This window comes from Fonsecaea monophora (genome assembly GCF_001642475.1).
Source record: "Fonsecaea monophora strain CBS 269.37 chromosome Unknown Scaff3, whole genome shotgun sequence".
NCBI lineage: Eukaryota > Fungi > Ascomycota > Eurotiomycetes > Chaetothyriales > Herpotrichiellaceae > Fonsecaea > Fonsecaea monophora.
The window spans coordinates 748,489-768,769 of NW_019173934.1; the positions used below are offsets into that span (position 1 = coordinate 748,489).

Consider the following 20,281-nt stretch of genomic DNA (forward strand, 5'->3'; position numbering starts at 1 on the left):
TACATATCAAAGACAATAACAAATAACCCTGCAAAGTGGTTGGCAAAGGAGCCGCTCGTCCACGTCGCATGCGTCGCATGTCGCGGGTTGAATCCCGCAGCCACGAGCCTCAACCCCTGGCACCCCTGACGGCTGCTCTTTGACCCAATCAACTCGCGTCTGTACCTGGCGATCATACACTTTCTGCTCCAAGTTTTCATCATCCACCTCATCCACCGTCGTCCTCAGCATAGCGTCAGGGTCACTTGTGTCGCAGAATGAGCTTGGTGTCCTCGCACCATTCGTAGAAGGCCTCATGCCAGCCGCCCCGAACAATGCCGCCGTCCCAGCTATGCCCATGCACCATGCAGGAGGGCACGCTGGTCCAACTTTCTTCACAATCACCTCCGCTCCCGGAGGTTACTGGCGCTCTCCCGATGGTGAAGCACACGTCTAATCCCCTGTTTCTCGTGTTCTGTGCACCTGTTGCAAGAGGCTGAACCTTCCATATCCTTTAAAGATTCTCACCCGACCTCAGGAAACCCCTCCAGATAAGAGTCGAAGAAGCGAGCGGATCCTACTGCTGTCTTGACTCCCTTCCTCTACCCTCGTTTCGACGTTCGCCAATCCTCGGTGGGAAAAGAACAAGGCTCTCAGCCAAGTCAAAAGAGACGGCCATCTGATACAACAGAGACGAGACGGGACAAACATTTTTCATCCAACCGCTCCTCGAGCTGTACCCTCTCAACACGCAGCATCGGCTGTCACCGGCTTGGATCCGCTCGAGTATCCATCCACGAAGCTTTTGGCTTCATGCGAGGCTGAGCGCCTTTGATTGCGATCGGCGGAGATCTGTTGGCATCCCTTACAAGATCATCGTCTCCCAGATTACTTTGTCACATCCCGGCCGTCGGAAGTTCCAAGTGACGTAGGAGGGGGTGTTGATCTTCTGGCGAACAGGGTAGAAACATCGCCTGACCTCTGTGCCAGTGGTAAGGATACGATTGACTGGCGCCAGCGACGGATCGAAATTTTGTTAGTGAGGAAGACCTTGTTGTATTAGGGGACATCGAGACTTACCTTGCGGCCTCTACCTTCACCTCTGTCGACTCTCTACGAAACCCGCGGCGATGCAGGGACGTCTATTCCAGAGGTGGTGACGGTCATGTTGACTTTTGGCGCATCGATTTGATCTGGTCGACCATTCAAACTTCACTTTGGAGGGTTCTCTCGAGTGAACCAGTCACTGACTCGTGACATCTAAATTCTGCCGCACACAGAAACAAGATCCCAACCCTCTATCACAACAACACTTGAACCCCTCCTTCCTCCCTCGAGACACTCACATCAACCCCCTACCCCAATTTACTAGCAACTGCATTCGCGATGGAACTACGAATACGGTGTCAACTGATGTTGGCCATCATTTTCCATGCCTTAATACGGAGCTCGTCTGCCAGCGTGTCGTACCCCTCCATCCAGGCCATTATCGGCTTCTCGTCCTCGTGTACGCTTGCGTACAGTACCCCAGTCAACAACTGCGATCTCAATGATTTTCGCGCCATTGGGGGGACAGGCAGTTGCTCAGCTAAATGTCAATCAAGTCTGGAGACGTCACAGCGATTAGTACAACGGTTATGTTCAGGGGAAAAAGCAGACGGAAGTTCTCTGATCGGACAACTTTTTGTCGGCAATGTGGTGGACTTTCTGTGCGGGAACGTTGATACTGGCGCCACACTCGCGTCAACAACGCAGGAGACGACCGAAGCGACACAGACTTCGACTTTTGCAGAGACATCGATGAGCAGTACAGCATCATCGGAAACCAGCACCACCGAGACATCGTCAGTGGCGTCTACGCTCACAACTTCTTTGAGCGCGACTGCGTCTGCGACCAAGACTACCAGTAGCACTTCCGAAAGCACTAATCAGTCGTCCTCTACATCGTCTGAATCTACGACTTCGACTCTCACGTCCACCTCATCTTCCTCGGAGAGCTCGAGCACTTCTTCAGCAGCTTCGTCCAGCAGGGCAGCAAACTCACAAGTTTCAGGGGGAGGCAGTGGCGGAGGAAGTCCCTTTGATGGGACATTCTCTTCGGCTGCTTCGTCGCACACTCTGCAGCTACACGGTGCAATATTTGTATTTGCCGGTTTGACTGTGCTCCTCCTAGAAGCGTGGTGATGTCGGTCGATATCTGCAGGAGTGGGCAGACGGAAGCGGATCAATCTCAATGGTCCAATATCCGCGCACAGGAATGATTACCGTTTACTTGTATGCATTGCAACTGGGAGGTCTGTGTGTCCGCCAGCAAAGCAGACCATAATTCAGGGGAGGCGCCATCGAGTTGGTTTATGGACCATCACTTAATGTCTACGCAAACTCGGCGCGGTAAGCAACAACGAACATGGACGATAACGACGACGACACACAATACAAATGACGGCCGTTCTGGGCACAACGTGAGCTTTGAGCAAGAGCTGCTTTTTTCTTTTCTTGAGATGCGCATCAAGCGACGAGGTGCAGCGAGCGTCAATTTTTGGGGGGGCCGGAGGCGACGATTTGGTTTGCTGGGCAAGGCAGGTTTGTCGTGCTCCTGTGGACCTGGTAACGAGATTCGAGATGTGATGCTTTGTACAATAACCCATGACTGGGTGGAAACAGAATGAGCATTGTCATGTACTACTACGGAGAAAGACTGGCGCAGAGGCCGCAGTGAGCAAAAAGAAAAAGAAGCATAAATGTAGCACCAACAAGGGCTAGAAGATACCCATTACCCACTACCCATCTTGTCAAAATACACAGGATCAGAAACGAGTTTGTATGTTTTGCTTGTGCCATGGATTGTTTTATTTGCGGTCTCGTAGATGTCCTGGCTTGCGAGAGTGAGAGAAAAAGGTGGTGTTGGTGTTGCTGGAGGTGAAGGGAGAAGCAAAGCAATCTATGAGGGTATGAGGGAGCGAGGAGAGGAAGGCCATCCCATCCCATCCCATATCATTTATTCATTCATTCATTTCGCTCATGCATTGATCCTATCATTTGACCAATTCCTAGTCCGCCAGTGTAGGTATGTAGACGACGAAACGACCTCGACGTTTCTACTCAGAGTATTATGTATCACGACAACCTCAACTCGGCCAACACCTCTTCGATGCCTATATCCAGCTCTAGTTCCAGGTCCCTATTGCTTTTCCTATCCGTGTCCCTATCCATATCCATGGCCATAGCCATATCCGTTCCCGTTCTCGTGCCTGAGTCCATTGTCATGTCCACATCCGCAACTCCCTCCCCCTCCCTCTCCCCTCCTCCCTGCCCACCGACCGCCTCGTGCCTGTGCGGGTGCCTGTCCCGCTGGTGCTGTCGGAGCCTGTGGCGGAGCACATTCTCCTCGAGATACGCCAGCATGAGGGCCCTCGCGTCGCGGTGCTGCCGACTCTCGCGGCCCCAGGTGCGCTCGACGAGGGCGAGGTTGGCGCGGATCGTGGCCAGCACGTCCTGAACCTCGACCTCGAACTCGGCCTCGACTTGCCCTATTGTGATGTGGGTTGTGGTGGTTGTAGGAGGAGAAGGATCAGGTCCACCTGGGTCGATGTCAATGGCGACAGGCGTCGAGCTTTTGTGGTTGTCTTGTTCCTGTTGCGATTCTGGAGACACGGACAAAGACAGAGACGACGTTTGGGTTTGGTTATTGATGATGATGATGGCCATTGCCCGTCGCGATTTACTTGACTTGATCTCTCTCTCTCAGGGCCAGTCGGTCCGTCAATGTGTGTGTCTCTGTGTTCGCTGCTCGGCTACGCCTCAGAGTTCATTTCTTGTTTTTAGGGGTTGTTGGTCGTGGTAACCATGGTTATGAAAGACTTTTTACCCCCCCTTTTTTTTTTCAAAAGCGTGAAAAATGCACGAGAACGGAGTAAGGTGTTAACTCATCTACCTACATACTAGGTAGGTAGGTCGCATGTATGTATGTATGCATGTCTGAGAACTGTACTCGGTACTTGGTACTTGGTACAAGGGATCTCTAGCTTTTTAGCGCAAGGCTGCGATTTTCCCATGTCGATAATAATAATACCCCCCCTTCTATACCCCTATTATTAGGGACCTGGGTACCCAGCAAGCCAGGCCAGACCACTTTCCATTCATTCCACCTGCCCATGACTTCTACTAGAGGGATTCGTTTTCTGTCGACTCCATCACTGCCAACTAGATATATACCGACATATTATTCCGTAATATTCTGATAGTCAGCTGTCGACTCTCAGCCGTCAGCCGTCATCTTGTCTTGTCAGCCGAGGAATCTGCGAGTGGTGGTAGTATAGCCAGCATCCTTTCCCTTCCCTTTCCTTTCCTTTTCGTGGTCTACACATTACCTCTTGTTCTCTGGTTCATCTCGCCCATAAAACACACACACCCTACCTCGGTTGGGCTAACTAGGTTGGTTGTCGACGCTTTCAACATCTCGTCTCCCTAATCTCTCTACTGCACAACAAGGCGGAACCTGTAATAATGACATCCCATGACTCAGGTTATCACCTATCAAATGTCCATAGATCAAATCTGAGCCTAGTTGGCTGTCGCAAAGTGTCGGTGAATACAAGTAGACCTTTCATTAGCGCCTCTGGCTGTACCTATTCCAAGCCATCATATTGCCGTGGCCTTTCGTCCTCCTGCTAATAAAGCCTCGTCCCAAACCAGCGCCTTGCGTTTCAAAAAAGATCAAGGCCGCAACAAATCCAACGTTCCCGCTTGTGCAATAAGGTCCGCCCGCCGTAATGTTCGCCGGGTCGTGTTTTACCTTTCCAAAAATTCAGCGTCCCTCAATGACTTGTGTCTGTAGGCGGCTCTTTGCTCGCCTCGCCTAGGTTCCGTCATTCCGTTTCACGCTGTGTGTGATCCTGACTCTGCTGGCCGTTGTGGAAACAGAAATATTCCTGCCGCTTGTGGTGCAGGTCTGGGTCCTTCATTGTGATATCCCGGCCTTTGAGAGTGATGTCCCGGCGGTCAATCGTTTGTCCCATATCTCCGCCCAATTTGGATGTGCCGCACAATAAGATCCGTTCCTTTATTATGAAGCGGATCAGCGTGTCTTGAGAAGCATGTAGCACCTCTGCAGGGCCATGCGACGGGAATCACACGATTCGTCGCCGTCGTATCGGTTGCAGGTCGATCGAAACTTGATATAATCCTCCCCGAAATCTTACAAAGAAGTGCTCAGTCAATCAAGGGCTTCTTCACTGAGCCGACGAGCGCCACCCCCAGACAACTCAATGCATTAGGGTCTGAAGCGCGTATTATAGTGGCCAAAGGTAACATTGGGTTTTCGGCGTTGACATGAGAGGCGTCGCGTGCTGCTTGTTCGATGGCTTCCATCTCCGCTTTACATGCTGCGTGGTCCAAGGGACAGACGACAATGGGCTGCTTCAGTACGATATCTTTGGCGCCGGCCATAGAAGCCTAAAGGAAAGATCAGTTAGCTATTTAATTTTGAGGCTGTTTGTGTCAACGTGGCAGTCGGAAACTCCTTTAACATACCTTGATGGTCAGGTAGTATTCGACCTTGTAAAGACCTGCCGTCGTCGTAAAGCCCGTCACCGCATATGTAGGAAACGCCGATCTCCCTCGAGGCATAATTCCATCCGCATCACGGACGTCGCTCGAAGGGAAGACAAGACCTAGGTTGGTGAAATAACCCGCTTCGGGCATCTTCACCCCAACCGTTTCGGTCTTTTTGACCAAACTCTTTGACTTTCTCTGGGGCTCGTCGCCCTCGTGATTGTAGATGACCTCTTCGTCGATGCCGATCTCGATCTTTTTGATGGTCACTTTACGCGCTTTGCTCAGCCAGTCCGGATTCGGAGATAGCTTGATGTACACGCTCACTGGGTCCAGAGGCCCATACGACCACCGCGGCAAGGATATCCCTAGAGTCACCAAGTGATCCGAGACCCTTTCTGCAGTTTCGGGTCGATTGTACATGCCAAAGGTCGAGAGAGTGTCGTACCGTGCGATGGGTACGGGGAAAGCATAGGTTTTGCGATCGGTTCCTCCATAGCCCACTGTCACCACCATCTCGTAGTATGTCTCGGCCGTCCGCCGTGGTAGTTGTAGGCTCGCCGGCGGTACTCGTCGGGCAGTCTCTTGTCCTCCCCGTCCAAAAGGTATGAATATCACAAAGGGCAAGTCCATGTACATGATCTCTTCGTACTCTCGGTTGGCCGGACATCGGAACAAGAGCATCTCTTTTCCCACCGTCTCCGTCGACTCCTTCCTGGGCGCGGCCAGGTGTTTCTTGGTGACCGAATCAGCATGGGGGTGAATGCTTTCTCTTCTCTGCAGGCAGATGGTGACGATGGAGACGTTGACAGGACTTGAGATGCCGACGCCGGGTCGTATTTCGACAGTTCCTTCGATGCGAGGCTGGATTTGAACATTGTCAGCAGCGCATCCTCTTGGCTATCAAGCGCAACTCGGCGTCCGTCGCTTGGAGGGGTGGGGGGTTGAATGTTTCCTCAACTCACCAAAGTAGCAGAGATGCCCGGGTATCCAACCAGAAAGTTTGTGTTTGGGCGGCCAGATACTCGCACAAAAGCGCTCATCTTCTCGTTGAGCTCGATCCTATGTTGAGACCATTACCACGAGGCGGGAGTGAGGTGGTCCTGTGAATGCGGCCTCGGAGAAAAGTGGTAGGATTGGAGAACTGCGGCGGCCTAGTTCTGAGGGACAGTATGAGGCCCATGAGGCGCCAGAGGATGTTACATGCAGAACAATGCGGGATTCGTTGTTGTAGGTTCTTTGTCGTACGATCAATAGGCTGGTGGGTAGTGGACGTCGGTGTGATGTTGGGGGCCGAACTGCGTGATGACAAGGGCGGGTCAGAGGCGTGCGCAGAGTCGAGGTTTGGTAGCGGGGGGGGAGAGTGGGAGCGAGAGACGACGACGGAGGGTCGATGATGAAGATTTCCAAAGAATATACGGCGATGAGATATGAGGTGAAGATGGGATGTGATGAGCTGGAATATGAGCGCGGCTGGACCCAAGCGCAGATCGATTGGAATATTATACGAGGAGAACGGATTCAGTTGGTCGGTCAGTCAGTCAGTCAGTTCAGGTCAAGTCGGTTGGTACAGCGTCGGGGGGCTTCCTTATTACGTGAAGCATGCGCCGCACAGCAACGCACCACACAAGCAGACGCAGGACTTTACAGGCAAGGCCGGCCCTGTCACTCCTGGGGCTTTGTTCTGGGCACCCAGGTAGCCTATTGATCCCTAGGTATGCTGTTTAGAGATCCAGACCCCAGTGCCCACCACTCTAGTGTCGGCCTCTAATATATAATAATGCCCACCCATACCCAGCAGACCAGTTCCCGTGCTTTTGGGATTTCCCGTGCCTAACTAGAGCTCACCACAACGCCCATCCATGTCCCTGCGGCTGCCCTACAAGTACCGAGTACACCTCGATGATGCGAAGCTCTCCGGTTGATGACATGGACGACTTGGAAAATTTCTCACCAGTCAGCACTATGACGGTGAATCACTCGGTTGTCCGATAAGGGAGTCTTTCGGCTCGAGCAGCCGTGGTCACCAAGATGATATGTTGTCCGTAATGTTTCCCCGAGAAGTATTGTCTCTGTTGGTGGTTATCGACCAGATGAAATCCCGTTAAAGTGGCAGGGCGCCTCAGCCTTATGCAGGCCAGTTAGCTTACCTAGAACTACCAAAGCTCCTACTTGTAGGGTACCAGAGCCACCCGAGCCACCCGCCGCCTCGTCAACGGCGCCGCCTATTGCGTACCGCCCACGGCTGTCCAGTGCCCATGCCCCATTGCCAGCTGCGCCCCCGCTCGCTTCCTGGCTGCAAGCCACGTTTGTCGTCCTTCGTCACCCACTGTGGCTGTTTGGATGCATCGAATCCATCCCAGTTATGCCATTTCGGCAATAATCCTCCGACTTCAAGCCACGGTCAGCATCTGTTTCCCCTCCCAACACCCTTGGGAAATAGGTCCATTGAGAGACCCTTTTCCATCTAACAACCTAGTCACAAATATATATCGGCTAGGACGCGTCCGCCGTGCTGCGCTAAACTCCTCCGCATCCCGTCCATCAACATGCCAATTCGGGTTGCCTGACTTTATCCACTCGTCAAGTCCGTCCACAGAGCGGCTGACATTTTTTGCCAGCGGAGACGCTTGAGAAACAACACATCCATGCTCTTGGCCCGCAGGCCGGCCAACCACGACCACATCGGGGAACAGGGCATATCCGACCGACTTCAAACATATGGTGACATTCCTTCTCAGCCGTTACAGGTGAGACCAGAGGCATGCGAGTACTTGGTCAACCTGAAGTGGGCACCGTCGTGTCAATCTTTGGTTTCCGAAGGGTCAACCTTTCATGATGTGTCTCCTCGCCCGATCCGATCCGCTGTCCATTGGAATACGATATTCCATCATAATGGTTCTTTTGCAATGTTTTTCTGGGGTGCATGACTGAGCTTCCCACCAATATCAAGGTCGACTAAAATGGGAGAGCAAGGGGCTCTAGTTGGCGATACGTGGTGCTGAACGACTTCTTGGCTGACCTTTTTGTACTTGACTAGCATCGCTCGTCTCAACACAGGTGTTTGCTTTCCAGATCTGGAGTGGCCGCTCGATTGACCTTTCCCTCTAGCTCTTCTCTTTTGACCTATTCCTGAGCCTCGCTTTGGCTGTCTGTTTCGGTCCAAGCTGTGGATCGTATCGCTGAGAAGTATTGCGTCCTGGTCGTGGGGTTCTGGCTGCGCCATCTTCCTCATCCAATTCATCCTGCTAGAGGATTCGCATGAATCGTCACCTTCTCCAGGACGATCTTCTCCTTTGGGCGGTATTTCTTGTCCACCTCGACGGCCTCCATCTTGTCCAGTGTACCGCCTTCTTCTGCACCTTCAATCACTCGTCCAAAGACCGTATTCTTGCCATCCAAGTGAGCCGCCTCTGCGAGCGTGACAAAGAACTGACTTCCATTGGTGTCGGGTCCTTTATTTGCCATCGACACCATCCCTCGCCCGCTGTGTCTCAACGCAGGGATTTTGATCTCATTTTCAAAATATCCTCCCCATATTGACTCCCCGCCCTTGACAACGGGTCTTTCTGCAGTCGCATTCCGGCGAGACAAGGACGTGTCGCCACCTTGAATGATGAACTCAGGTATCAGTCGGTGGAAAGGGGTGCCATCGTAGGCGCCAGAGGCGCATAACGCAAGGAAGTTCTCCGCTGTTTTCGGCACAGCTTCGCAGAAGATTTCGACCTTCAGATCACCATGGGTTGTATGGAGCTATAGCTTGTGATGAGCATGCAAATATGTCGTAGCAAGGGCGGCTATGATACGTACCGTGACAGACATGCTGGAGCAAAGTATCCATGAAGCGAATTTGGCTTCGGCCGTAAAGAAACGAGCGGCGGGCAGCTTTTATGTGTCTTGAAGAAAGCTCTGGGAACTTGAAAACGAAGCTTCAATCCTTAACTAGTCCCTAGATAAAAGACTGAGCGAAAGGCATGAACGAGTCGCTGAACCTAAGCACCTGTTGTGTGTTATAGCATAATTGTAGGTCGCGAGGTAGGAAGTGGGTTTATTGGAACCACACCATCACGTGATCGCAAACGACAGCTATCAGAGATGCACGACTCTTATACCATGGAAATCTACATGGAAATCTACATGGAAATCTTCAAGTGCGAGGACTTCTTTCGTGCGCAAGCGATATGTCTTGTTCCCAAATCGGTCGGACCAATTTGAGGCTATCACTAGCAACTCGAAGCCAATATCCACAAATGAAACCTCATTCCATAACCCAGTTGTTCCCTCCTTTTCCGCCTTTCCAATTGAATAGGCCGTCCCCGACTTGACGCAGAAGAAATACCTGTACACATGCATACCCTATGTGTATCTCCGATCGCTCATCGTTCATTGTTTCCTAGATATATCGTCATGACAAAGTTCAATAAGAAGAACACCAGGCTCTAATGGTACAATGCCGAGCAGCAGCTCCGACATGCCGAGAATGAAAACTGTACAATAGTTAAGGTCAAAATCAACCGAGCCCAAGCTCGCTGTTAATCAGATGGTTGGAGACGCCATGACCCCGTTCTTCTTCGATATCCAGGACATCAGCATGGTGTCAAGCTGTGACTGCATCTCAGCCAACTTCGTCCGCTCGTCTAAGAAGAGATTGTGCATCAAGGGATGGTCTGGGCCCACCGGAGTGACATTCGATTTGTCGTGCACAATGATCAGAAGGTCTTTGATGTCCTGACTGTTTTCCATATATGATCTCAACGAGGCATCTGACCACGTCGGCGTCGACCTGGAAGTTGACGGGGTATGTGTTGTAGTCGAAGGGGAAGCCTTTGAAGTGCTAGCAGTCCCATCTGACTCTGAATGGATAAGCTCTTGTGGTAGTGGCGACGAACTCGAGACCGCTGGTGGCAGAGCTTGGAATTTGCTGTCCCCAAACTTTCCGGAGACAATAGGCGAAGTGGCCGAGACTTGAGCAGCAGAGTCTGATCGAGGCGGTTGTATCTCTGACTCTGCAACGGGAGAAAAACTCTGGTGGACTCGCTCGTCCACCTTTGGAGTCTTGTCGTCTGTTTCTGAATCACTTTCATCGATCGCAAAGCGATCCATTGACCGCTTTGTAGAAACCGGCTTGACCGGTGATCCGCTATCTGGACTCATCGACGGAGTAGACTTCAGAGCCGTCGTGACGGGTGAATATACTTTCCTCTTTTCGGTAAGTGAAGGGAAACGATTGACCTGTACTTGTTGAGATTGGTCCGACGCCTCGGGCGACTTCTCATCAGGCTCAACTCTGCGTACGGTTGGCGGGTCAGGTGCCGGCCCTGTCGGGGCTGGAGGGGTTTGTCCGGTTGATTGTTGTGGAGGGCGTGCTTCAGTAGGTGATGCCTTTGGTGATGGTCCTGGTGGCGTCTTTTGCAACTTGCTCGGTCTGCGCTCAGGCCCAGTTTCAGGCTTAATGGTCAAGGACTCTACAGAGTCCTTCGATCCAGGAGACTGACGAGGATCTTCCAAAGCCTTTTCGCTCTCTTCCTGTGGCGTGCCCTTCTTGCGCTTGAAGAGCCCACTGAGCATACCCTTTTTCTCCTTCTTTTTCTCCTTCGACTTGTCATCCACGCCGACAATCTTATCGAAAGTCTCCAGGCTTGGACGTTGGCGAACTTCCTGTTCCGCTGATCCGCCGGAATCAGAATCACCTCGTAGCAGTCGGGGTGTTAGAGAGATCTTCTTCGTCTCGACTGTATCGTCCTTAAAGAATGAGTCGGTGTTTCTGACAACCCCTTTCCTCGAGCGCTGGACGAGTTCGTCGCTTTGTCGCGGCTCTGAAATAGAGTGTGATGGTTGACCCTTGACGGGGCTCGATGCTGTTTCCTTTCTCAAGCTGTCATTGCTGGTCACGCGCTGAATACCATTTACTGCATTGGACTCTCGCGATTCCTGGGTCTCGACAGAAGCCGCCGAAGCCTCTTGTTGATCTTCAGCATCACCGTCATCAGAATCCAGTCCAATCTGGTCGACTGGACCGTCCTCGCCATCCTCTTCCTCGTCCGAGTACTCATAGTCTGACGGCTCGTAATAGGTGGGAGGCGCAAACTGGACCGTTTTAGCATTCCGTCGACGCATCGCCTTTTTCAATGGATTCTTTGATTTTTCGGGGTTATCCCCTAGCATTTGCGCGGACAACTGTTACCACATCAGCAACGTCTTAGAACAGATGGGGAGAAACGTCGTACATCCACATTTCTGTGCTTGTTGAGTCGAGCTAGCCGTTCAGTCGGTGTTTCGATATGCTCGGCGGGTAGGTAGCCTGGATCAACGATGAGTGTACGGGCCTTTGCGTAGTTCCGAACTGGACTAACCAATGCTACTGTCTTTGACGACGCGAACAAGCCACCAATAACTGTTGCTATCATCGAGCAACACCATGGTGTCGCCCTTTGTGGCGTTGGCCTGACCTTCAACCGTTGCGACAAAAGTGTGTAGGGCATACACAAACTCGAAATCGATATCCTCTGTTTCTCGTAAGCATTCTCCTCCCCAACCAGAGTCGATAAAGCGTTCGTCGGTGGAGAATTGAAATTCATCGGTGTCATCATCAGAACTTTCCTCGAGCCCGGGAAGGCAGGAGTCTTCGTCTTCCCATTCGTCATCCTCGTCGTACAGGATGTCGTCGCCGTAGTCGTCCACCGTGCAAGCTAAGAGAGGGTCGTCGAGCGGCAGCAAGTACCTCCGAAATTCTTGAGATTCGGACAGTGGAAGGTAGGCTTGCTGGGTTGCCAACCCCAGTCCTAGCATAGGCGATGAGATTGTACAATACCCCGGTCGTTCACTCAGAAAGCCCCCGCCCGAATCTGGACTCTGCATGTACTCACCATGATGACTTGCCGCGTGGTATAATTGCGAAGAGTGCAAAGGGAAATGCTCAGGTGTAGAAGAGAAGGGTGATGAAGATAAGGAATCGCCTCGAGTCGGCGTCGATAGTGAAGCCGGGGAAGCTTCACAATCCACAGAATCGACCCTGGGCGGCCATGGGGGAAGGGAGTATTTACCATCTTCGATTGAAGGGGAGCTCGAAATTTTGTCCATCAAGTCGTCGTCCATGTCCTCATCATGGGAGTCAGTACCATCCCCTTCGTCCAGGTCCTGCCCATTGTATCCAGCGCCATTCGTCCCATTGTGGGTGTTTGGATGTTCATCGTCTCGGTCGTCGTCTAGGTCGTCATAGAAATGTTGGTCCGACTGTTGAAACCCTCCATTGGGTCTGTCTTCTGAGCCTCTCGGGCTTATATGTTGATCCTGATATGACTCTTGCTCGGCATGTCTCAAAGTCTGGGCTTGATGTGGAGCAGCGGGACCATAACCATATGGCGAAGGGTGTGCGGGTTGTCTCGAGTGGTCTTTGGCAGAAGGCGAGGTGTGGTCTTGTAAATCAAGGGTATCTAGCATCATGACGTGGTGAGCAGACTTCCTGGTTACAACAATGTTCATTCCCATTGATGTGAGCTTACCAGCTCTGACAAGCTGCGGCTTTAAAGTGGTCATTGCGCGAACCATCTATGTGGGCAGACTGGGTGTCGCGTAGAATGTCCGCCCACCAGATTCGACGGGACTCGAGTCGATACAGGTCGCATAGAGACACTTTTGAAACCGGCCAATGAAACGGGCGCAAATGAGAGATTCTTCAAGTGTGCAGTGATCGAGAGTCAGGGCGAACGAGAGAGGTCGTGCGGAAACGTATCCTCGAGACCAGACGCGGTAATGACAGTGAGGGCGCAGCGAGGGCGACCTTTTGTGCTCGAAGACGACTTCAGCGACGCGCTGATCAGCAAGGAGGAGAGAAGAGAGCGAGAATCCTTTGGAATGAGGGTGGCAGGCGCGAGGCGCAGGCGCTGGATTTCCGAAAATAACGGTTTGTCGTGTGGCAACGGTGCGATAGATTCAAGAGACAATAATGAAGGAGCAGTGGGTAAAAACGAAGCCCTGATTTCCCCTGTCAAGAGCAAGCCATAATTGAAAAGAGCGAAAAGGGAAAGGAGGATGTTGTTTCAGGACTTGGTTCAAGGGCAGGGAAGCCGCCAAGCTGCCCCGCTTTCCAGGCTGTGGGCCGCCCGGCATACCGACACCAGGCCTAGGGACTGGTCTGAGGGACGTTTTTGTGGGGATCACACAACCCAGCACCCGCCCGCTGGGTGCCGTGGGTGCCCAGATGCCGCCTGCAGCCAGAGGCAGGGCACCAATTATCGAGATGCCCACACGGTTTGTCATTGTCCAAAAGGCATTTCATCATTTCATAGCCATCGATGAGCTGATTAGGTCCGGAGAAGGTTTTCTTTTTCTTTATCATTTTCATTCTGTCATCGCATGTGACTGGTTTGTTGCTTTTTCGTCCTTTTTGGACAAAAGCTGAGGGCACAAAGAGAATCATGGGTTTGCGTCCCCGTCTGAAACGGTACTCTCCGCCACGGGCCAGGCCTATCCTAGGCGCCTTTAGCCCTAGGAAGGGTGCCCAAGTGCCCAGTGCCCACCGTGCCTTAATGCCTTTCACTTTGACTGCCCCGACCTCGGTGCGATTCCCTGCCAATCCTGCCAATATTTTTTCTCTCACCAGACCAAGATTTGCGCGACTCGCCAGGCTCTATGCCCCACGTGCAAGTCCTACACCACCACCACTTTTTCCTCAAGTCTATGCATGCATGCGTTTACCACCACAACCATCTGCTCCAGGTACTCGTATGGAGATCAGCTCGTCCGAATTGTGAGACCTACCGGTCTCTCCGATCTTGCCAGCCAAGCAGTTCGCCACTCAAAAATTCTCTTGCGCGCTTCCGACAAGCTGAGGCGCATCTTCCGGGTTCCTCCTGCGCGTAATGGCGCAGGCTGACACCGGCCAACTTCTCCAAAGCCTGCGCCTGAGTTCCCAGAGTCATGAAGATAGCATCGACCACAATGTGTCCTCCCCCCCGAACGACATCTCCGGAGAGGTGAACGGGTCCCCAGACAGGTCTCCTGCACCATCCCGCCCGCCGTTCAAAGGCTCGGGTACAAGTCAAGACACAATTCGCCCGACGGCCACCCCTCCTGTGGACATACCGGCAACCAGCGAATTTCCCGCTATCAGCAGAGACTCTACGAGCCCTTCCGCATACATAGATCAGTTTATGCGACGGCGGAATCCGTCGGTCAGCTTCAACAATGAGATCAAGCTTGATTCGGGACATCGTCAGAGCATGCAAGAGCCGTTAGAGAAGCCCTCAAAGGCTCGCGAGCGTGGACGTTCCTTGTTTCAAGCTATGGCAGACGCCCAGAAATCGTCCAGGGCGCACAGTGAGTCAGAGCGGTCACACTATGATCCCATCACAGGCCGGCACCTTCCCAGATACTCCCAAAGCCCACCGAGGGAACAAGCGCGTATCGGAGAGGGCCGTTTTCCCTTACTACAAACCACGGTGGACGCGCTAGCAAGAGAATCCCAGCCCGATTTTCGGCACACCATGTCGATGCTCTCTGATTCTGCGCTGTCTCCCGATGAGCAAGCCGTCGTGGCTCCGGATGACGAGAACTATTTGCTGTCCCCTACGGCAGCTTCACCATTTACAGGACAGGCGTTCTCCTACGACGATCCCAAACCATTTCGACGCACTGCGTCACAGAGGTGGCGAGAGGGCGACACCAGCGCCTCTCCGCAAGACTTCTTTGCGCGGGCAGGGAGTCTGCGCAATAAAAGTATGCGAGATATCGCGAGCCGGGCATCTCGGCGAGACACATCGGGCTCTGCCACACGGTCACCAAGATCAGCGGCCTCTTCATATTTGCGAGCATTTTCCATGAGCAGCGGGACGAATGGTGAGGGAGCTGACGTGGGACCGCTCGCCTGTGATTCTGAGGGCCAGACCATTGGCGATGACTACGTGTTGGGTAAGCAGATCGGGTTTGGCGGTTTCAGCACGATTAGACAGGTGACGCAGCTCCAAGACAGTAAGCACCGTCTACTGGCTGTCAAGATCGTCCGTCGCCAAATCGAGGGGAAGAATGAGACGGAGAACGAGCAAGCCCAGGCTGAGTTTGAACATGAGGTTGAGCTATGGCGATTCCTCAACCATCCCAATGTCCTTCCTCTTGAGGCAGTCTACAAGCTGGACGATGCCACTTTTTGCTTCATCCCCCTCAACACCGGCGGTACGCTCTTCGATCTTGTCCGGGCCAACCGCAAGGGGGTTCCACAGGAGCTTTGTAAAAGCTATTCCTATCAGCTGGCCTCGGCACTGCGGTATCTCCATCTCGACGCTCGGGTCGTTCATCGGGATGTGAAGCTAGAAAATTGTCTGATAGAGCCCAGCAGCGATGGAGGGCCAGGTCTTCTTCGCCTCTGTGACTTTGGTATGGCGGAATGGCTCTCGACAGACGGCATGTCCGGACCACCCAGCCCCGAATTTAACGATGCTGATCGACCTCCTCGGAAACACATCGGTCCAGCCGACACTTCAACCTCTGCCTTCGCCGGCGGTAGTCTGGAATATGCCGCACCAGAGATCCTGCGCATTGCGGAACGTATCAAAGCTGATATCTCAGTGGAGCGGGCCATTGTTTCGCCGGCGGTTGACATCTGGGCCTATGGTGTCTGTGTCTACAGCATGATTGTAGGCTCGCGGCCCTTTCACAATTCATTCCAACCCCGTGTGGTCATGGCTATTCTAGGTGGAGATTGGAACCGTGCCCTACTTTCGGATAAAGGCGGAACCGATGCTCACGAGCTTGTGAGTGGGTGCCTTGAGATGGAAGAAGGCCTGCGCTGGGACATAACGAGAGTGGTCGACTGTGCCTGGCTCGAAGAACTCGCCGGCTCCGAGGACAACCAGCAAGGTATGAATGGATGGCGACTATGATGAGAAAGACATGAAAGAAAAAAAAAGTTTTAATTGGATGGAAAGGATACCAGCTCTGTTTTGAGTATGGGGTTCCTTTCTGCTATGGCACGACACTCAGGGTCCTTTTTCGCTGAGGTTTTCGGCACCTCGTGGGACGCTTTTAGGGATGGACTGCGACGTGGAATATATGTCCATCGAATCATCCGCGAGGAGGACGACGGCGTTTGGATCGAGTGTCGTGCAACGAATTGGCGGGACTTGATCAACTTGACGACTGCAACGAAATGAATCTCTCTCTTTTCTTTGGGTGACTTTTTTTGCTTGTGCAATATTGGCGGCAAGATGGGATTTTTTTTTGGCTCCGGGTGGAGACAGAGAGTTCATGTGCTTTGTGAGAAGAGCAAGCGAAATGTTGATATACCATTTTTGTATACTATGATTAACGGACGGTAAATTACAATTCCAGACTCAGACTCAGACTCAGCCTTGGTAAATTGGGTAATTAAATGCGATTATGGGTATTTCTGTACTTGTATAGTTTGACTTGCACTCTTGAGACTGCAAGACGAGATGCCTTTTTCCCGGCCGTTGATAAAGGGCTCATCAGGGCCGATACCTGTACCTGTACCTGTACGAGGTATTTCGATTGTCAGATCTTGTCATCGCAAAGGGTATGCAAGTCTGTAGATGGAACAGTCCGTGTAGTATACGAGTATATGACCGTGTATGTATATAAACGTGTGTATATTGGGTGTTCAGATCAGCCACTTCCCCCTTCCAAAAAAGGCCGTCCTGGGTATTCTGTCGTGAGAGAGTTACAACGTACAAGTGAATGTGAGTGCAGTCAGCCGCCCGTACCACCTTTTCAAGTCCCCGTCCCCCGTCCCATCTCCATTGTTGTACGAGTAGACAACTTACCCCGGGTCTTGGAGCTACAACTACCCCAAAGAAACTTCCTCCTTGCTTGGAGATACAAATAGGTACCCACCCACCTACCACCCGAGATCCCAATAATGACCCTAACCCTAAAAGGCACTGGATCCGCCTCACGCCTCACATCTCGGTGGCAATGGACCGAGCAGCTCGCAGGCGTGTCCCTCTCCCCTCTTCTCCTCGTAATCCTCACTTCATCCTCATCGATGGACAACCTAGGTGCTAGGTTGACTTCTACCATGGCAGGAACCAAGTCGGTCCATGTTATTGAACAAGCTTGAGTGCCTCCCAAAACCCCACCCTGCCAGGATAAAACGAATGGAAATTTGCAAAGGAGGGAAAAAGGGGAAAATACCTGCCCTGACTGCCTGTCCCACGTTAACGCCCAACCCAACCCCTCTTCCCCTCTCCCTCATCCCGCGTATATCGCGCCTCGTCAGAATCACAAGTAGCGAGTTATTGGGCATAATCCGTGTGCGATTTTTCTCTTCTCAAGCAAATACCTTTCGCAGCTCCTCGCATATATTCGTGATGGCGGTTCTGCCGGCCTCCAGAACGGCATCCATGGCCAAGAAGGGGTGCGGCATGCCCTCCATCACAGTGACTTGGGCGTCGACGCCGTTGGCGCGGAGTCGTCGGGCGTACTCTTCCCCGTCGTGCCTGAGCACGTCCAGTTCCCCGACGATAATGTATGAGCGGGGCAGGAGCGCAAAGACGTCGTCCGGGGCTAGCAGCGGTGAGGCCTCGAGGTGCGACCAGTCAGCCTGGTTGGGGAGGTAGTGGTGTCGGTACCAGAGCATCTTCTTGGCGGGGAGATGCGCCGTGAACTCATACTCCTTCCAACTCGGGCTTGAGTAAGGCGTCGCCGTGTTGTCCGTCACAGGCACCACCAGCACCTGCGACCGGATCGAGACTCCTGGTGGTGCCCGCAGCGCAGCCTTCTGGGCAATGACGGCCGCAATGTTGGCGCCAGCCGACGCGCCCGTGATGGCGACCTTGTTCAGGTCCAAGTCGAGCCGACTCTCACCCTGCGATGTCGACCAAAGAAAGGCCTCCCATGAGTCATGAATAGCTGCCGGCCAGGGTTCCTCGGGGGCGAGCCTGTTTCCCTCCAAAAGGAATCAAAGAGGCGAAGTCAGACAGAGATCCCTAGCATTGGAAATGCTCACCAAATGAAATGGGCGTATTTCTTTTGGGGTTAATTTCTGTCGCTTTTCCCCCCTTCAACCCTTGCGAAGGACAAGGAGCCCAATTCACGGGAAATGATGGGTGGGTTCTAACCTATAGTCAGTGGTGATGACCACCGCCCGAGCTCGGACACAAATGTTGGTGCACACGGTGTTTTCGGTGTCGATATCCCCGAATACCCACCCTCCGCCATGGTAATATAGCACCAGTGGCCAGCCCGATCGAGGGGCTTTCCCTGGTGGGGTGAAGCACCTGATGAGGACGTCGGGCCCAGGGGTCTCCTGTCGCGATATGGAAACGTCCTGCACTCTGCCCACGGGGAGGGGCTTGCTGTGGCTGGGAGGTACGGTCCGAGATCCTCGAGCCACCGAGATGGGGAGGTGGTGGACCTGTTGTGCATTTAGGATGTATTTGTTGTAGAAGGCGACGTATTCGGGGTGCAGTCTGTCCTTGACGCTGGGGTGAAGAGGGTAAGGTGGTTGGTGTAGTTCGGCGACCATTTCGACGGGGTGCAGTGTGTTAGGAGGTATTCGGTGGATGAGAGGAGTAGGCATGAAACTGATTAGGAGTCCATTGAGAGAGGAAAAGGGTGTGGAAGAGGAGGTGTTGGTGGTGTTGGTGAAAAGTGGTGGGAAGAGATTTCGTTGCGGTTCTGGCTTCCTTTTCAACCGATATAACAACCACCCATGATGTTTGTATCAACTTTATTTATTCGTCATTGTAACTTCGGGCCAAAGTATGTTCCGCAAGTGAAACTCAGGGAGAAGAGAGAGAGGGCGAGAAAAGGGCAAGAAAGACAAGCTCCCCCAAAACTCAGGTAGTACCTAGTTACATTTTAACAGAGCTTCCCTTCGCTCCATTTACCCTCAACCCCCAGACCCAGACCCAGACCTCTGCGAGTAGACTAGATCCTCGATAGCTACCAGACCATGCAGTACCAAGGCCCCGAGCCAACCGGCCAACCACTCTGGCGGGATCAATGTCATTTGGACTACACTATAGCTAGATGTGCTAGACCAGGAACCCACACTTGTGGTGTTGATTGCTATTAGCGGACCCGGACCTCGTGGTGTTGTTTGTTAGAGATTTAGTTCCTTGTCCTAAAGTAGTACGAGGATGAGGAACCCGTAGTTACACGAGCAGCGTGACGAGGACCTGGTAGGACAGGTACAAGGGCGAGTGTGAGTGCGACGATGCATATTATGGTATGGTATGGCACGGTTTGTCATGTGGGGGGGACTCGCACCAACTCTCCGTATATTTCCAAAAGGTTCCAGCCTGCTGGGCTCATCCATCCCCGGTCTCTCCCTCGTCTTTGTTTCTGCTTGCTCCAGCGGTGAACTAGTAGGAGTAGATAGGTAGATAGGACGAGGGAAGAGGAGGGCGTGGAAGAATATCCGTTATCCCAGGTGCCCATCCATTTGTTCCCACAAGTCCACCTCCACCCTCAAAGCAAACATCCATTTTGTCGCTCATCTCCGGATCTGACGGTTTCCATTGGTTGTAGTGATGCTGACAAGGCCATTCACAGTCACGGTTCCTGGTGCGACTGATACGTGGGAAAACGAGGACAATGAGAGAGAGGAAAGGTGAGACTGTGAAACTGTGAAATGTGAATTAGCATGTGTGTGTGAGTAAGAGAGAGTGTGAAAGATGCAAAGCGACCTTGCATTATCATCATCCATGGCTCGGCCCCCGCCGTCGCCGCCACTGCCGCCGCCGCATCCACCTTTTTTGCTTTTCCATTCATCCATCCATCAAGGATCAAG

General features: G+C 52.7%; 7 protein-coding genes across 7 annotated transcripts; 2 read left to right on the forward strand and 5 right to left on the reverse strand.

The window, feature by feature from the left end:
- Positions 1-1,365: 1,365 nt before the first annotated feature.
- Positions 1,366-2,163, forward strand: AYO21_00973 (hypothetical protein; the record flags this gene model as incomplete). The annotated part of the gene is made up of 1 exon (XM_022650960.1): positions 1,366-2,163. One exon carries the CDS (start codon positions 1,366-1,368, stop codon positions 2,161-2,163), a length of 798 nt encoding a protein of 265 aa, XP_022516963.1.
- Positions 2,164-3,096: 933 nt separating this feature from the next.
- Positions 3,097-3,687, reverse strand: AYO21_00974 (hypothetical protein; the record flags this gene model as incomplete). Its single annotated transcript, XM_022650961.1, has 1 exon — positions 3,097-3,687. The coding sequence occupies one exon, from the start codon at positions 3,685-3,687 to the stop codon at positions 3,097-3,099; it is 591 nt and encodes a 196-aa protein (XP_022516964.1).
- Positions 3,688-5,190: 1,503 nt separating this feature from the next.
- On the reverse strand, positions 5,191-6,575 carry AYO21_00975 (hypothetical protein; the record flags this gene model as incomplete). The annotated part of the gene is made up of 3 exons (XM_022650962.1): positions 5,191-5,433; positions 5,512-6,396; positions 6,498-6,575. The coding sequence occupies 3 exons, from the start codon at positions 6,573-6,575 to the stop codon at positions 5,191-5,193; spliced, it is 1,206 nt and encodes a 401-aa protein (XP_022516965.1).
- A 2,197-nt stretch (positions 6,576-8,772) lies between these two features.
- Positions 8,773-9,354, reverse strand: AYO21_00976 (hypothetical protein; the record flags this gene model as incomplete). The annotated part of the gene is made up of 2 exons (XM_022650963.1): positions 8,773-9,285; positions 9,343-9,354. The coding sequence occupies 2 exons, from the start codon at positions 9,352-9,354 to the stop codon at positions 8,773-8,775; spliced, it is 525 nt and encodes a 174-aa protein (XP_022516966.1).
- A 714-nt stretch (positions 9,355-10,068) lies between these two features.
- Positions 10,069-13,068, reverse strand: AYO21_00977 (hypothetical protein; the record flags this gene model as incomplete). The annotated part of the gene is made up of 3 exons (XM_022650964.1): positions 10,069-11,709; positions 11,760-11,833; positions 11,886-13,068. The coding sequence occupies 3 exons, from the start codon at positions 13,066-13,068 to the stop codon at positions 10,069-10,071; spliced, it is 2,898 nt and encodes a 965-aa protein (XP_022516967.1).
- Positions 13,069-14,393: 1,325 nt separating this feature from the next.
- Positions 14,394-16,409, forward strand: AYO21_00978 (hypothetical protein; the record flags this gene model as incomplete). The annotated part of the gene is made up of 1 exon (XM_022650965.1): positions 14,394-16,409. One exon carries the CDS (start codon positions 14,394-14,396, stop codon positions 16,407-16,409), a length of 2,016 nt encoding a protein of 671 aa, XP_022516968.1.
- A 1,406-nt stretch (positions 16,410-17,815) lies between these two features.
- AYO21_00979 (hypothetical protein) lies at positions 17,816-19,012 on the reverse strand (the record flags this gene model as incomplete). The annotated part of the gene is made up of 2 exons (XM_022650966.1): positions 17,816-18,425; positions 18,606-19,012. The coding sequence occupies 2 exons, from the start codon at positions 19,010-19,012 to the stop codon at positions 17,816-17,818; spliced, it is 1,017 nt and encodes a 338-aa protein (XP_022516969.1).
- Positions 19,013-20,281: the final 1,269 nt, after the last annotated feature.